The sequence below is a fragment of the Salmo trutta genome, chromosome 24 (genome assembly GCF_901001165.1).
Source record: "Salmo trutta chromosome 24, fSalTru1.1, whole genome shotgun sequence".
NCBI lineage: Eukaryota > Metazoa > Chordata > Actinopteri > Salmoniformes > Salmonidae > Salmo > Salmo trutta.
Genome location: NC_042980.1, coordinates 21,909,872 through 21,927,690, shown reverse-complemented (window position 1 = coordinate 21,927,690; position 17,819 = coordinate 21,909,872). Strand labels below are relative to the sequence as shown.

General features: G+C 42.6%; 1 protein-coding gene across 3 annotated transcripts in view; it reads left to right on the top strand.

Moving 5' to 3' along the window:
- The window catches only part of LOC115160934 (voltage-dependent L-type calcium channel subunit beta-4), a 48,109-nt gene extending 30,345 nt beyond the window's left edge, over positions 1 to 17,764 (top strand). For 2 of the 3 annotated variants that reach the window (XM_029711494.1, XM_029711496.1), the window contains 12 exons: positions 6,321 to 6,440; positions 6,702 to 6,824; positions 7,380 to 7,510; positions 8,467 to 8,543; positions 9,531 to 9,550; positions 10,946 to 11,026; positions 13,258 to 13,316; positions 13,632 to 13,741; positions 13,964 to 14,115; positions 14,374 to 14,469; positions 14,648 to 14,842; positions 15,153 to 17,764. In XM_029711494.1, the coding sequence (XP_029567354.1) occupies positions 6,321 to 6,440; positions 6,702 to 6,824; positions 7,380 to 7,510; positions 8,467 to 8,543; positions 9,531 to 9,550; positions 10,946 to 11,026; positions 13,258 to 13,316; positions 13,632 to 13,741; positions 13,964 to 14,115; positions 14,374 to 14,469; positions 14,648 to 14,842; positions 15,153 to 15,431 (1,443 nt within the window). In that variant the 3' untranslated portion in view covers positions 15,432 to 17,764. The remainder of the gene's footprint in view (positions 1 to 6,320; positions 6,441 to 6,701; positions 6,825 to 7,379; positions 7,511 to 8,466; positions 8,544 to 9,530; positions 9,551 to 10,945; positions 11,027 to 13,257; positions 13,317 to 13,631; positions 13,742 to 13,963; positions 14,116 to 14,373; positions 14,470 to 14,647; positions 14,843 to 15,152) is intronic. The other variant, XM_029711495.1, reaches the window with a different exon arrangement.
- Positions 17,765 to 17,819: the final 55 nt, after the last annotated feature.

Here is a 17,819-nt window from a genome sequence, read left to right as displayed (position 1 = left end):
TCCCCTAGTATCCCCCAGTCTCTCCCCAATCTCCCCTATTATCCCCGTCTCTCCTCAGTCTCCACCATCCTCCCCTATTATCCCCCAGTCTCCCCCATCCTCCCCTATTATCCCCCAGTCTCCCCCATCCTCCCCTATTATCCCCCAGTCTTCCCCATCCTCCCCTAGTATCCCCCAGTATCTCCCATCTTCCCCTAGTATCCCCCATTCTCTCCCCATCCTCCATCTTCCATCTTTCCAAACACACCAAGACAGTCGTGAAGACGGCATGACAAAACTATTTTTCCTCTCAGGAGACTGAAAAGATTAGGCATGGGTCACCAGATTCTCAAAAGGTTCTACAGCTGCACCATCGAGAGCATCCTGACCGGTTGCATCACCGCCTGGTATGGCAACTGCTCGGCATCTGACCGTATGGCGCTACAGAGGGTAGTGTGTACGACCCATTACATCACTGGGGCCAAGCTTTCTGCCATCCAGGACCTATATAATAGGCGGTGTCAGAGGAAATACCATAACATTGTCAGAGACTCCAGTCACCCAAGTCATAGACTGTTTTCTCTGCTACCACACGGCAAGCGGTACCGGAGCACCAAGTCTAGTACCAAAAGGCTCCTTAACAGCTTTTACCCCCAAGCCATAAGACTGCTGAACAATTAATCAATTGGCCAATATTTACATTGACTCCCCCCCCTCAATTTGTTTTGTACACTGCTGCTACTTGCTGTTTATTATCTATGCATAGTCACTTCACCCCTACCTACATGAACAAATTACCTCAACTAACCTGTACCCCCACACATTGACTCGGTACCGGTACCCCTTGTATATAGCCTCGTTATTGTTACTTGTATTATTTTACATTTTTTACTTTAGTTTATTTGGTAAATATTTTCCTAACTCTTCTTGAACTGCACTGTAGGTTTAAGGGATTGTAAGTAAGCATTTCACGGTAAGGTCTACACTTTTTATTCGCCGCATGTGACAAATAAAGTTTGATTTGATTTGATCAGTATCGCTTAGTCTCCCCATCCTCTCCAGTATTGCTGAGTTTGCAGTAATGGGAAGACAGACCAGCTGGCTGCCTGGTATAATGTGTCCCGAAGTGGAGTGATCGGCTGACTGAATTCCGTGAATGCTTTGGTGTAGAAAACCTTCCCCCAGAGCATCTTTTCTGCCAGTATAGTAACGTATTACAACCTAAATGTATGTCTGAGGAAGATGATCTTAGATGGTAGAGTTGGAGGCAGTCCTTTGTGAATTATTTACTATATTTCAGATGGGGTTAGTGACCAAAGTTATCAGATATACATTGTATACATTTTTTCTTCCAAATGAGTCACATCTTTTTTCAAATTCTGATACTATCATCAGTTGGATGGCAGATGAGGAGAGGCATGGAGGTTCCAGTGTGGCACACTTGGCTTGTACCAGAGGATGGGGAGGTTAGGTTGAGAGCGGAGAGGAGAGATGGAGGTTAGGTTGAGAGCCACATTGTTTGTTTAATCTTTGTAAGAAGAGAATGAGATACACAGAGAAACATGATACTCTGCCACACCAAGACATCAACTGCTTGCTTTATTCAATATTGTACAGAGAGCCCTGCAGCCACAGCCCCTATACAGTGCATTCGGAAAGTATTCACATTTTTTCCCACATTTTGTTTCGCTACAGCCTTATTCTAAAATGGATTTAATTGTTTTTTTTCCTCATCAGTGTCCCCACACTACCCCATAATGACAAAGCAAAAAAAGGTTTTTAGACATTTTTGCTAAATTCTTTTTTTTTTACAGAAATATCACATTTACATAAGTATTCAGATCCTTTACTCAGTACTTTGTTGAAGCACCTTTGGCAGCGATTACAGCCTCAAGTCTTCTTGGGTATGACGCTACAAGCATGGCACACCTGTATTTGGGGAGTTTCTCCCATTCTTCTCTGCAGATCCTCTCAACCTCTGTTAGGTTGGATGGGGAGCATTCGCTGCACAGTTGTTTTCAGGTCTCTCCAGAGATGTTTGATGCGGTTCAAGTCCGGGCTCTGGCTGGGCCATTCAAGGACATTCAGAGCCTTGTCCCGAAGCCACTCCTGCATTGTCTTGGCTTTGTGCTTAGTGTCGTTGTCCTGTAGAAAGGTGAACCTTCGCCCCAGTCTGAGGTCCTGAGCACTCTGGAGCAGGTTTTCATCAAGGATCTCTCTGTACTTTGCTCTGTTCATCTTTCCCTCGGTCCTGACTAGTCTCCCAGTGTCTGTCGCTGAAAAACCTCCCCACAGCATGATGCTGCCCCCACTATACTTCACCGTAGGGATGGTTCCAGGTTTCCTCCAGACGTGACGCTTGGAATTCAGGCCAAAGAGTTCAATCTTGGTTTCGTCAGAGAAGAGAATCTTGTTTCTCATGGTCTGAGAGTCCTTTAGGTGCCTTTTGGCCTGCTCCAAGCCAGCTATCATGCTCCCGTCTGGCCACTCTAACATAATGGCCTGATTAGTGGAGTGCTGCAGAGATGGTTGTCCTTCTGGAAGGTTCTCCCATCTCCACAGAGGAACTCTGGAACTCTGTCAGAGTGACCATCGGGATCTTGGTGACCTCCCTGACCAAGGCCCTTCTCCCCCGATTGCTCAGTTTGGCCGGGCGGCCAGCTCTAGGAAGAGTCTTGGAGGTTCCAAACTTCTTCCATTTAGGAATGAGGGAGGCCACTGTGTTCTTGGGGACCTTCAATGCTGCAGAACTATTTTGGTACCCTTCCCCAGATCTGTGCCTCGACACAATCCTGTCTCAAAGCTCTACGGACAATTCCTTCCACCTCATTCATGGCCTGTTTTTTTCTCTGACATGAACTGTCAACTATGGGACCTTATATAGACAGGTGTGTGCCTTTCCAAATCATGTCCAATCAATTGAATTGACCACAGGTGGACTCTAATCAAGTTGTAGAAACATCTCAAGGATGATCAATGGAAACAGGATGCACCTGAGCTCAATTTCGAGTCTCATAGCAAAGGGTCTGAATACTTATGTAATGAAGGTATTTTCACTTTGTCATTATGGGGAATTTTGTGTTGATTGATGAGAAAAATATGTTTACCCCTGTTTAGAATAAGGCTGTAAGGTAACAAAATGTGGAAAAAGCCAAGGGGTCTGAATACTTTCCGAATGCACTGTATAGGCCAAAGGAAAGTTATGACTCACATGGTCATTACATCATGTGTATTACATCATGTCACAGTATGATACGTCATGTTTTCATGTCTCCAAATGTCCTTTGTTGTATTTACTTCTAGGTTTCTCTTATAGCCAATGGAACTCTGTAGTCCACACCATGCATACAGGAGCTAGCATAGGTTACTATTCTTCACAGGTTGTAGCATGGGAAAATGATAAAGACACTGAATAATTTTGTGAGCATATGGAAGAGGAGGAGGTGGTCGTGATTGATAGACTTAGCGCCTCCAATCTTTGGTCTGTTAGCAGAGGATGATGTAACATAGACGCAGGGAGTCAGGAAGCAGGTGCAGTTAGTGAGTTTAATAATAATGAACATGGAGCAATACAAGAGAAGCGTCTGACATAGAAACATAAACAATACTACCTGATGACTGATAACTAAAGAGTGCTATATAAAGGGTAAATAATCAAGGGAGTAATGAAGTCCAGGTGTGACTGATGATTAGATGCTGGTGTGTGTAAAGATAGTGGCCAGGTGTACGTAAAGATGGGTTGCCAGGACCGGTGGATAGTAGCCCAGTGACGTTGAACACTGGAGCGGGGGAGCAGGAGTGAACGTGACAGATGAGGTATGAGGGGTGGCAGGTAGCCTAGTGGTTAGAGCGTTGGACTAGTAACCGGAAGGTCGCAAAATCAAATCCCCGAGCTGACAGGGTAAAAATCTGTTGTTCTCCCCCTGAACAAGGCAGTTAACCCACTGTTCCTAGGCTGTCATTGAAAATAAGTATTTGTTCTTAACTGACTTGCCTAGTTAAATAAAGGTTAAAAAAATATTACTTTTTTATGAGAGAAAGAAGGCTGGAGGGAGAGAGAAGGCGAGAGAGAGATAAAGGGGACAGGGTGATTAATCGGACTGGACATTGATGTCAACAGTAGTAGCAGCAGCAGCAGCGGTGGTTATGTAACACGTGGTCACGTGACTGACTGGGGGGCCTGGTCAAGGGGCAGGGGGTGACGAGTGGCTGATGGCGATGATGCTGCGGGGCCTGTGAGTCGCAGGACAGTACAGTATCCTATAGACCAAACAGATGGACAGCAAATGTTACATCAATAGACGTCACAAAGAGGATGAGCCCAGTGTACGTGCCAATTCTAAACAGCCACAGATTTAACCTAGGACTTGAAAGTAACATATTACATGTAATTATTGTATTACTTATTAGACAGGAATGGGGGCAGGTCTAGAGGTAGGAGTGTCCGCCTTGTCATCATCTCTTTAGCAACATCACATGCCACAGTAGACACATCGAGACCCAGAACTGAGATATCAGTTGTATTTGTTACACTCTGAGTGAATGTTATAGCCATTGTGACTGCACACTGCGCTGTAGATGTGATCATCGTCATCATGTCTAGCATTGCCTTCGTCAGGAAGCCTGAAATAGAGTCCCCTTGCCCCCCCTCAGAATCATCCACCCCCTTGCAGCAGGCAGGCGCTGCGTGCTGGTATTTGGGGCTCCGCTGTGCTGCTGTGCTGTCAGTGTGTTCTGAGTCGCTCACAAGGCTGATGGGAAATCTCTCTGTCTCTCTGTCTGTCTCTCTGTCTGTGTCTCTGTCACCCTTTCCCTGTCTATCTATTTTTTTATCTCTCTCTGACCCTGTCTGTCTGTCTCTCTTTATCTATCCCTCTTCTTCCTCTTTCAATCTCCCCCTCTCTCTACTTTTCTCCCTCCCTCGCTCCCCCTCCTTTTGATGTCCTTCTCACACTTTCTTCTCACCCCCTACTCACTCTTTCTTCACGGTCTGTCCCTCTATCTTCTTCTATCTCCTCTTCACACTCTCTCGTTCCCTCTTTCCCGCTCTGACTGAGTGAGGGGGTGTTGTACCGGGCTCTCTCCCAGCAACTACTGACTCGTTGCTAATAGAGGGGTGTGTGTGTGTGTGTGTGTGTGTGTGTGTGTGTGTGTGTGTGTGTGTGTGTGTGTGTGTGTGGTATCGGGGGCAGCTCTTCTGATCGTAATGACATGAGACTGCCTGAGGTTGGGTGGTGGGCCGAGCCACAGTACCCACCTCCACCCAGGGAAGCAACACACAGGGACAGAGACAGGGACACACTATCTCTCTGTCTCTCTCTCTCTCTTTCTCCCCTACTGTCTCATTCTAATCAGCTTCCTGTGAAGGGACTATTGAAAGCATTAGAAATAGACTACTTTGATCCAGGAATCAAAAGATCCCACACAAAAGGAACAAGGGCCTTGAAGATTGATTAACCTTGTTGCACCGAGCAAAAAAAGACAGCAGATCTTGACCAAGATTTATTTGAACCTTTTAGATATATATTTTCAATGACCAACCACACACCATGGTGGTCAAACTGGTCATCTACCCTGGCAATCACTGTCAGTTCCAACAGTAGTCCACTCTGCTCCATTCAGCCTGAGGGGTATTGATGTAGAAAGGGAGCTGTCTTGCCACTCGTGTGCCAGCCTGCCGTTCGTGTCTCTCTGTTCTCGCTCTCTCTCCTTCCCATATTTGTGAACTGTGTCGCACGGCTCACCAGCTTTAATCAGGGTCCCTTTGATCCCGCTTGAAGAGGCATATTCCCTGCCACATGACGTACGGACTCCCCCTCTGTAGCACCTGGCTGTAGGCCTATCTCTGCCACCTCTACTCTGTGCTTATTCATTGCATTCTGGTAATATTTAGGACATGTACAGTAGGCTAACCATTTAGCCTTACCTTAGATCTGTTCAACACAGCATTACAGCTTTCATAGTGATGCAAAATTCACAAACTTCACTGAACTGTGTAAGCACGGAAAAAATTTGCCATAATAGTAATGAGAACTACAGAGTGGTTCAGCTACAATATTGAACATTTTTCAGGGACAAATGTCATCATGTCTTGTTCCTGTCCAGGGTTAGCTGACTCCTACACTAGCCGACCATCTCACTGTTGTCTGACTGTTATCTGACTGTTGTCTTGTCCCACTACAGGGTTCAGCTGACTCCTACACTAGCCGACCATCTCACTGTTGTCTGACTGTTGTCTGACTGTTATCTTGTCCCACTACAGGGTTCAGCTGACTCCTACACTAGCCGACCATCTCACTGTTGTCTGACTGTTGTCTGACTGTTATCTTGTCCCACTACAGGGTTCAGCTGACTCCTACACTAGCCGACCATCGGACTCAGATGTCTCCCTGGAGGAGGAGCCGACAGGCGGCAAGCTGGAGAAGGAGCAGCAGGCCACTGTACAGCTGGAGAGGGCCAAGGTGAGACAGATTTCTGCTAGGTGTCCCACTGTGTAGCCTTATGCTATGCTACTGTACTATCACAGGCATATACCTTAAGAACAAGGCCCCTATCATTGGGAAGGTCCCAGTAGGCAAGGCTGGTTGAAATTACATTATTACAACCAAATTAAAACCAGAACTGGCATCTTTGCAACCAGTAATGCTCACTGGGTTATGGTTGAGCTTATCTAGCTAGGCTAGGCACTCTTCTAATACGTGACGTTTCCTGTATCGTCTCAGGCCAAAGCGGTGGCCTTTGCTGTGAAGACTAACGTCAGTTACTGTGGAGCCCTGGATGAGGATGTCCCTGTGGCAGGAACCGCCATCTCCTTTGATGCCAAGGACTTCCTGCACATTAAAGAGGTACAGCATATATAACACACTGTACTGCTAAAGCTATGGCTGCATTTGAAATGGCATCCTATTCCCTATGTAGTGTACTACTTTTGTCCGGAGCCCATGAGGCCAAAAGTAGCTCTGGCCAACAGTAGTGCACTATATAGGGAATAGGGTGCCATTTCAGACAGCCTATGTTTGCTTCAAGCCACATCTGTTCACGGGCCATTATGGATGACGCAATATCAATAATGCATGTCCTGTTTTGGAATCAGTGGAGTCACATAGAGTGTGTATACAGCCTTGTATCTCTGTGGAGTTTACACACTCTCTTCTGTTCGATTCTGAGTCATTGTGTTGTTTTGTGTTGGCTTTCACAGTCGCATAGAGTGAGTACCGTATGTCTGTGGATTGTTACACACTTCTATTCTAAGACATTGGTTTTGTGTTGCTTTGCCCATAGTCACATACTGTATAGTGCGTGAATGTCTATTTAACACACACACACACACACACACACACACACACACTGCACACACACTTCAGTCATTGAGCTGTTTTATGTTGTCTTGCCCATTATAGAAGTACAGTAATGACTGGTGGATTGGCCGGCTGGTGAAGGAGGGCTGTGAGATCGGATTCATCCCCAGCCCTCTGAAACTGGATAACATTCGTCTACAGCAGGAGCAGAAGAGGGGCACACGCTCTTACGGGTAAGGCCTAGGTGGAGGGGCTGGGGGTGGTGTATTGAGGGGCTGTGTTAGAGGATGGGTAGGGGATTGGAGAGGGGCTAACAATTTCTAAGAACTTTCATGAATAAGCATTAATCAACTATTTATCAACTTTATTAAGCATTTATAAAAGTTATTATAAAAAGTTACTAAAGTACAATGAGAAGCTGCCTACTCTCCATTCCAGGGCTGGCTCTGCTGTGACTATGTGTTTTACTCATAACAGGTCAGAGGTTACCCATAATAACAGATTGGTGACGTGTTTCTTAGGTGACATTAATATGATAAGAGATTATATGCATCATCATATATCATTTTCCTCATTCAGCTATGCTTTAACTATTTGTTGTCTATTTTAAAGGACATTTTGTATTCCCCGTTGGCCTCATGTTGCAGAGGGTTACATTATGCAACAGTTATGGTAAAACAGTGGGTATGTCGTCTCACATAGTGCCGTGATAGATATCATCTCCAAGCCTATCACGGCTCATAAATTAGATATTAGCCAATTCAATTCCAGCCCTGTGTTATCATCATTTCTAGAACAATGTATAGTCAATACTTATATAGTCTACCATGTACTTATAGTATTCATGCAATTACATTCTACTGTTGGATAATTATATTCTACTGCTAAATATTCAACATGGAAGTGCATTTTAGAAGTGCATTTACCACTACAACACACTTTACAGTAAAATAATACAATTCAAGAGATAAAAACATGCAAGCGGCAATAACAGAGAAGAATAAAATAACAGTAAAACACCAAGGATGTCTAAAGTAACGATAACATGACTGATTAAAGACAGAGAACTGTTGGTGACCCTGTTTCTCCTGGGGATAGGAGTTCTGTTTGACTCCGTGATGAGACTATCTGTGTTCCACATTAATGATTCTTCTCTCCATCTCTGTCTGTTATCCTTTGTGCCTTGCAGTAAGTCCAGTGGGAATTCCTCCTCCAGTCTAGGAGACATGGTTTCAGGCGGGTTCAAACCCAACCCTCCCTCTGCAGGTGAGCCTCCAGACAGAAGCCTATTAGGGAAGGGCGCCTCTCCAGGTGCGACGTCTAGTTAGTTGTTTGTCAGAATGAATCATTAAGCAAACAGAGCTATGATCTAATTGTCCCTGTCTCTAACATAACATATCATTGTTGCTCAGTGTGTTGTTTGTTAACATATCAAATCCAGTGTGAGAACTGTCGGTCCCTTCACTATGAACTGAATGGTTACCAGAGTATACATATCCAATGTTATTGTTCTACACCAGCAGAAAAAAAAATGTAGTTACATTTTCATAGAATTTCTTAAAAATGATGCACCTGCAAATGTCAAATGGGAAACAGTGGCTGGAGGTTGGGTGGATGGAATGTGGAGTTGTGAGATCTTTGTGTCTTCCAGAATGTGCCATGTTTTGGACTGGAGTGAGGTGGGCCATGCACTCTCAGTCCACTCCTCCTCCTCTTCCTCCAAGAGGATTATGGACAGGCGTTATGTCCATGCAATGAGTTTGCTTAAAGTGAAACATAACCATATAGCCCAAACTCTGCGTTATCCAATTCAAAGGATCTTCTCCGTCTTATAGCGAGGGCTACTAAGCATACATTGAAATAATACTCTATCTTTATTTCAATTTCTTTGTAAGACACCAAACACTTTTATATGATAATGCAACTTCAGAGTTAGTTATCAAGTGCAACCAATGGCTGCCACCTGCAAAGGAAGGTTTGGAATAGAAGCGACAAATAAATAAAGTGTTTTAACCACTAATATACTGTATACATACTGTATATTTAATACTTCATTTATTTGTGTGATAATAAGTTATTTGCATCCATCATTGCACAATTAAAATGTTTCCATCAAATGTTTCAACCCAACCACTGGGTATTAAAGTACTGTGATACTGAAAAGGTATCACTGTAATGTTTTGTACTGTATATTGTATTAGGTCTCTGCTTTGCATTCAAAGGCACTTATCAATTATTTTCTCATTTTTACAGGAAAACAGAAGCAGAAAGTGGTGAGTAGTATACACACTTTTCATTCATTAATTCACATACAGGTAACCTTCAAGATCTGTAACCAAATAAGAAACTGGTTGTACCCAGATTCATAAGTTCGGTCGGCATTTCATCCTCCATATCCAAATTTCGATCTCTATTTCAGGCATACAGAATAATACTAACTGAATTGACTTGCTCTTTATTCACCCCAATTCATCTCTTCTAAATACTATACTATCTTTATTTTAAAAATATTTTTTTAGGGGGTAGCCTTAATATTGCAAATCGATTGTGGCTTCCATCAATGTAATTGTCTGCATAATTTCCAATCCCCCATATTTTCTTTGTAAATATATACGCTACCGTTCAAAAGTTTAGGGTCACTTAGAAATATCCTTGTTTTTGAAAGAAAAGCTAATTTTTTGTCCATTAAAATAACATCAAATTGATCAGAAATACAGTGTAGACATTATTAATGTTGTAAATGACTATTGTAGCTGGAAACGGCTGATTTTTAATGGAATATCTACATAGGCGTATAGAGGCCCATTATCAGCAACCATCACTCCTGTGTTCAAATGGCACGTTGTGTTAGCTAATCCAAGTTTACAATTTTAAAAGGCTAATTGATCATTAGAAAACCCTTTTGCAATTATGTTAGCACAGCTGAAAACTGTTGTTCTGATTAAAGAAGTATTAAAACTGGCCTTCTTTAGACTAGTTGAGTATCTGGAGCACCAGCATTTGTGGGTTCGATTACAGGCTCAAAATGGCCAGAAACAAAGAACTTTCTTCTGAAACTCATCAGTCTATTCTTGTTGGCTCTAACCAGAATAGAAAAGAGAGGTGGGAGGCCCCGGTGCACAATTGAGCAGAAGGACAAGTACATTAGTGTCTAATTTGAGAAACCGACGCCTCAAGTCCTCAACTGGCAGCTTCATTAAATTGTACCCGCAAAACACCAGTCTCAACGACTGGGGAGCCCGCATTGATATGTTAGTCACTCTCACTCAGATATCATATTAAAAACTGGAAACAGTTCTCTACACCCTATGGCAAAATGCGTAGAATTGGATATCTCGTCTTTAATCTGCTGGCAGTATTTTTTGTAACAACACTTTGTCAGCACATTATCAGGAAGTAAAACAGAACCGTCCAAATGTCTTAATAGCATCACTTAACAGCAGATAGCTGTAATACATCCAGCTACTGTTATACAAATCCTCATTCAACATCCATTGGTAACACGTTGCACAAAGTTGCTATTGCACCTGAGTTGGAACACTGTAAATACACTGACAAACTTTCTTGGCATGTAATAATACCTAATAAAAGGACTTCATAATGGTGAATGGCATGTTACATGTTGCTGTGGTGTCTGTGCTCCCTCTAACCATCTACCTCCACTACAGACTGAACACATCCCTCCCTATGACGTGGTCCCCTCTATGAGACCAGTGGTCCTGGTAGGACCGTCCCTGAAGGGATATGAGGTAGGCATCATAGCAATAATACTTTCTGTCTCTTGTTGTTGCATTGGTCAAGTGTTATTAAGCCTCCAAAATAGCTATTCAGAACGACTGCAATATTTGGTTGTGTGCCATACATTACACCAAAGTGACACCAATTCCCAGCTCTCCGTTTTGTAATCAATATTGAGGCCCGTCAGCGTGTAGACTAGAGGTTAAGATGCAGCTTCATTGAAGAGGTTTACCCACACATTCACGGACAGTGAATAGCTCCCCCATTTATTATCAGAGTAGATATTTGGAGGTCTCCAACAATAACAGCTATGTCAGGCCTATCCATTCATTGCTAACTAACCAGCAACGGGGGCTTGCAGAAAAAAAGAGGGCAGCATCTTTTCCCCGGCATGTATGGGGGGAAGTGGGGAGCTAGGATCATCTTCACACAGAATCACAGTCCTCATCTCCGCTCCACCGTGTTGCCGTGGTAACAACCTTCTGGGTAAAACACGTCAGTCTGAAAAAGTGGCGCATGGCTTGAAATTAGAAACACAGAGCTTAACAGCACCAGATGATCTGTGTGTGTACAAGAAAACTGTCTTAGTTATTATGATAATACAGCAAAATATATATATATTTTGTCAGCGACGAGGTTATGCGAAGGTGGATGGAATGGAGGCACAATTTGGTCTTCTTAATGTGAATTTTTGCCCAACTTACAGAGACGTGTGTATTGGTCCAAAATATTTAATTACAGTACACTGCTTTCTTGTGTGAACAGCATGATGCTGTTGTCATTCATGCTCAATGTCAAGAGAGCTTACACAACATCTGTTTTTTCCTCTAAAACTGTCCCTAGTGAAATGTAAAAAATGTCAATGTTGCCGTTATGTAACGCCCTGGCCATAGAGAGGGTTTTTTGTTCTCTATTTTTGGTTAGGCCAGGGTGTGACATGGCGTTCTAGGTTTCTTTTTCTATGTTGGTGGTTTTCTTTGTTTCCGCCGTGTATGGCTCTCAATCAGGAACAGGTGTAGATCGTTGTTGCTGATTGAGAGTCATACATAGGCAGCCTGTTTTTCCTTTGGGGTTTGTGGGTGAATGTTTTCTGTTTAGTTTGTTTGTGACAGAACTGTTGCTGGTTGGTTTTTTTTTGGGTTATTTTTGTATAGTGTTCATTCGGTTATTAAAATATCTTGTAAGATGAACACATCCTCCGCTGCACCTTGGTCTCATTTGAACGACGACCGTTACACGTTAACTATAAAGAATATGGTTATTTCTGTGTGAAAAGCACACAAAAAGTCTTTAACTCTCATATTTTTGGATATACCATATAATAATTGTTCCACACTGCTCCTTGCTAGCCTTGTCCTCAAAACTACAGTTCTTCTCAGCTTCAGAGTGTAATTCAAATAGCTTGCAGAAATAGCATTAATGAAGACTGGTCTGGCCTGCTATAGCCCAATTCATCACATCGGCATTGGTCTTTATGACACTTCATTGTAGGCCTTAATCACCTTATTTAATGTAACCAGGATTAATTCTTTAGAAAATGAAGTGGAAAGAAACCAGAGATCATGCTTCTCCTTTGATGGATGGGCAGGACCAGAGGAGCCTGAATGGACCTCCTGGGTGGATGTCATAATTCATTTTTATTTCAACTGTATTTAACTAGACAAGTCAGTTAAGAACAAATTCTTATTTACAATGATGACCTACCAAAAGGCAAAAGGCCTCCTGTGGGGACGGGATTACATTTTTTAATAAATTATATAAAAATATAGGACAAAACACATCACGACAAGAGAGACAACCCAACACTACATAAAGAGAGACCTTCTAAATATGAGGAATATGGAGAAATCTTTAATGGATGTATAATGGGGGTGGATGGGGAAAGATGGGATGGTCTTGATTTAGCACTAATACTGAAATCGAAAATGATTGCAAAGTTGACAACTGCTCTTTTGACATCCTTGGGCACCTTTGTCCATAACATGTGTTATTTATAAACATTGCCCATCAGGGAATGTAGCTTCAGCATAAGAAATGGGTCTTGCAAGGGTTCTTCCAGGCTTGCTATACGTAGCTGTGAGGAATTATCAATGAATTTCTACTGGCTTATTTCCTTGCTGTCTGTCTTAACCCTCACTCACCTGTCCTGTTACTCACGCTCTCTCTTTCACTCCTTTTTCCTCACTATTGTATCCCTCTTTTCTGTCTGCCATCCTCTGCTGCTCCCGGGCTCCGTGTGCAGGTGACAGACATGATGCAGAAAGCACTCTTTGATTTCCTGAAGCACAGGTTTGATGGCAGGTGAGGAGTCATCAGCCCTTTTCCTGCCTATTGTCGCCAGCACTTTCCCTTTCCCCTGCATACTGTACTAACCCTCTGCAGGCTGCTCCACTTACCCTCATGCAAACTACTATAGCTAGTTGAAAAAAGATGTAAAGCACTTGTAAATGAATTTAATGAGTTGTCAAAGTACCTTATTTGACCACCTGTTTTGACTAGGTCTTTCCTTAGATTTTATAAACATTCTGGTAACCATACAATACTAGTCTGGATTGTGAATAACATGTTGTGTTGTATGTTCTCCTATTCTGTCTGTCTTGATTCTATAACTGGTAGGATATCCATTACAAGGGTAACGGCAGACATCGCTCTGGCCAAGAGGTCAGTGCTCAACAACCCCAGCAAGAGGGCCATCATTGAAAGATCCAACACCAGGACCAACCTAGGTATCATCACAATGGCATTGAATTCTATCATTCTTTACTTTACTGTGTATATATTGTACATGTTAAAAAGGAAGTTACAAGTACATGTGTGCATATAATATATTTTTTATATCCGATAAAGGATTTGTTTTACACAGAATTTGTGGAATGTATGTCTTCTGATCTTGGCGATATAAATAGATTCATCCTCTGTCTGTGATCTGTCTTCTTTATCCTGTACAGCGGAGGTTCAGAGTGAGATTGAGAGGATATTTGAGCTGGCCCGATCCTTACAGCTGGTGGTTCTGGATGCTGACACGATCAACCATCCGGCCCAGCTCACAAAGACGTCCTTAGCACCTATCATCGTCCATGTTAAAGTGTCCTCTCCTAAGGTAATTTTTAGGCTTCCCTTTATCCTCAAATGGTTCTAATTTTACTACTGTACCTGGATTGAAAATGGGAGGAATTTCAGAGGAACCCGGCTCCGGGAGTGAAATCCTTTTGACATCGACAAATATTTTTTTTAAGGTAAATTCAAGGATTTGTCATTGATGGGTCCCTGCTGTGACCTTTTTCCATTTCCAACCATGACCAGGCTGATTTACATTGCTGCCCTCTTCTGGCTTGATTAATATATCAACTATCCACAGGTTCTGCAGCGGCTGATCAAGTCGAGAGGGAAATCCCAGAGCAAACACTTGAATGTGCAGCTGGTGGCAGCGGACAAACTAGCACAGTGCCCCCCGGTAGGCATCCAATATCCCCCACAGTACACTCTGTCAACGGCTACATCCTGTTACTGTCTCTGGCCTTCACAAGGGCTATCAGCAAATCAGTCTGTCAAGTCTAATTCTGCATGTCTCTGCTCTCACCCTCTCTCTCTCTCTCTGTATGTCTCTCTCATTCCCCTCCCCTCTCTCTCAGGAAATGTTTGACATCATTCTGGATGAGAATCAGCTGGAGGATGCATGTGAGCACCTGGCAGAGTACCTGGAAGCCTACTGGAGGGCCACACACACCTCCTTGAGCACCCCTCTCAACCCTCTGCTGGGCCGCAACCTGGGATCCACCGCTCTCTCTCCGTACCCCACAGCCATAACCGGGCTGGTGAACCAACAGGTGATTATAATTCATCTTATTTAGTTATATAGGGGGTTAAAGTACAATAGATGTGGTGGCAATAGCTATAGTGACTGTTTATTTTGCTGAATTATCGTTGAGCAAATCGGTAGTAAATAATTAATTGGAAAAGGTATCAGTCAGTAGTGAAATGATACAGGATTGTTGCCTATTTATGGAGTCTTATAGTCACTGAGGTTTTTCTCACTATATAAAAAAAATATTGCCACAGTAATGAAAATGCTGATGCTATAATCAACGGCTGAATGACCAGATTTATACAATATGTCCCCTCCTTCTCCCTGGACAGGGCCAAAGAAATACAAACAAGAACAGCAATCACACAGCAGGAGACCACTCACCCATCGAGAGACACAGCCTAATGCCCTCAGACGAGAACTACCACAATGAGCGGCAGAGGAAGAGCCGTAACCGCCTATCCTCCGGCTCGCAGCACAGCCGGGACCAGGTCCACTACCCCCTGGTGGAGGAGGACTATCATGACCCCTACCAGGACACGTACAAGCCCCACCGCAACCGCAACGGCTCCCCCGGAGGCTACAGCCATGACTCCAGGCACAGGCTTTGAGCTGAAGACCCATATATCACATAGGCCTCTCTTCCCTTCACTTTGGGTACGACAGAGCCACAAGACAGCTCTTTAGTTTAATTGTACTGAAACAACCTTTTTATAAAGTGTTAGTAACTCGCTTTACCTCTGGCACTGGTTCACACTGGAAACGTGAACATTGACCAACTGAAAATCAAATCTCGACGCCTCCATTTTTAAAAAACTAAAAATAGGATGAGGAGCAGATTTTCACCATGTTTTTTTTTAAGGGAAGGCCCAACACTGGGCTCGTCCTCTTCTTTTCTAACATGGCAGATACTTGGCATGGCTGGGTGAAAGGGGTAACCATGTGGTCCTCGACTCCCTGTTGTCTCAGTGTTAGCAGGGGTAGCTGTCGTGGTGGTCATGGTGACCCATCATCACCTGCCTTGAACCAGTGCCAGACAGCACCATGCGTCCCTCGGTCAGCAGAGAACCTCTTTGCACGTTTCCAGGAGCCAATAGCAGCAGAGTCAATGCACTGTATCTTTAATTAATGTCACTAAGTTGTTTGAAATTGTCTTGGATGTTAGTGTTTCCAGTCCTGTAGCCTATAACCTGCTTCTCAGAGCAGACAAAGTTTCTGTTTTGCAAAATGTTGAGTGATTATTTAGGGGGTTTCTGAATCGGAATCTTCTAGTTTACTGGACTTCTATCCCCTTCTCTTCCTCAATGATACTTAGTGCCATTTGCGACATGCCGCATCAGGACAGAAAATCACACTTTTCTAAGTAGAATTTGCTGAGCAAGTTTCATATCTTGTGCTCTTTCAGGAAAGGGTGCATCCCTTCTTTATATACAGTACCTTAACACTCTAGTGTGAGGACTTTGCCTATCAGTTTAGTATGCGGAATCCAAGAGGAAATAGCCAAATTCAAGTTAGTAGATCTCAAGACTAGGCATCCAATGTTGAGAAGGGCAATATGCCCATGTGTGCTTAGTTTCAATTGTTCAAATGGGTTTCAGAGGATAGGCTCAGTGAAGATGGTTATACTTCCAGTCAGGGGAATATTGATCATCTGATTGGTTTACCACATCCCGTGTTCTGTACAAGCAGCCTCTGATAGTGATTTCATTTACATCATATTTTCTTCTCTTTTTAACAGTCTTCTTAATTCAAGTGGAATATATTCAAAGAAAGTCCTGTTTGGCCAGTAAGAAATACCTGCTGTCCGTTCAGCAAAGTTTCATTGGTTTAGAATGATCAGTGCCATCATGTATTTTTGTCAATATACAGTAAGTCATGGAATAATGATCCAGTGCTGTTATGTATGTGTTGTTGCTATTGAAAAACCAGTAGGACACTGTAGTTGAGTAAGTGACTGTTATTTATGGTACTCACATTTCAACAATGAAATTAGTCAACACATAAGAGGAAGAGAAGGCTTCAGTCTGCTGTGAAGTTAACGTTATATTGTCAGAAAGGTTTGTGATTCTGACATCAAACACTTGGTCAGTATTATTTGCTTTCCAACCATCGGCTATTCTATATTAATGCCCCATTTAAAAGTCTTCCATGCACTGGCCGTTAAAACAAAATGGTCGTTTTTTAAAGGACAATTTTAGTATCCCAAGAATTTGCGTATCATAACACAAATTACAGCCTTATTGCTTAACCCAGGCATTGTGTTAAAACTTCTTTCTCTTTTCGTACTTCCTTTCTTTTTTAGCACTGTAGCAATGGAGTGGTTTCTCTCCTAATCATATACATATCCTCAAAATGTAGCATTTTAGTTAGGAGTTTTTAAGGTCTATATGGTTAGCCAATGATAAAAGTTAAGTCGTGTAGAGAGTGTGAAGGGTATAGACAGGGGAAGTGGTGGATAGAAGTTTACGTCAGGTAATGTCTCTCTATATACTATGAGTTGTGTGCTGTGCACCAATACTGGGTGTGCATCATTATTATTTCTTCTTCATCTTTGAATGCCTTCTTCTATTGCCAAGAAAGCTTGATTTCTGTTTATGCTGTATTCTATAAAGGCATGGTAAAGAGAAAAACAAAGAAGACAAACTAATCTAGAGAAAAAATATAATTTACTATGCAAATGTGTACAGTGCTGCATGCTGATGCTTTTCCTTCCTCGGCTACTTAGCGGCTACATTGCAGTTCAATGATTGTGTTATTGTTATTTTTGTGAAAGATGATATTCAAAAGGGAAATGCATAACTGCATGACTAATACAACACTTTAATTCATCAAGAAGAAAGAGAAATATGTTTTATGGAAAATTGATGTATAATGAGAACCAACTCTAGCTGCATAAAAAATTTACTTATTTTTTAAAATAAATTCCAAGCTCTGTTATAATCAACTATTTTCTTCATTGCCTCCCTTCTTAGGACATATATGTTATCTGAAAATGTAGA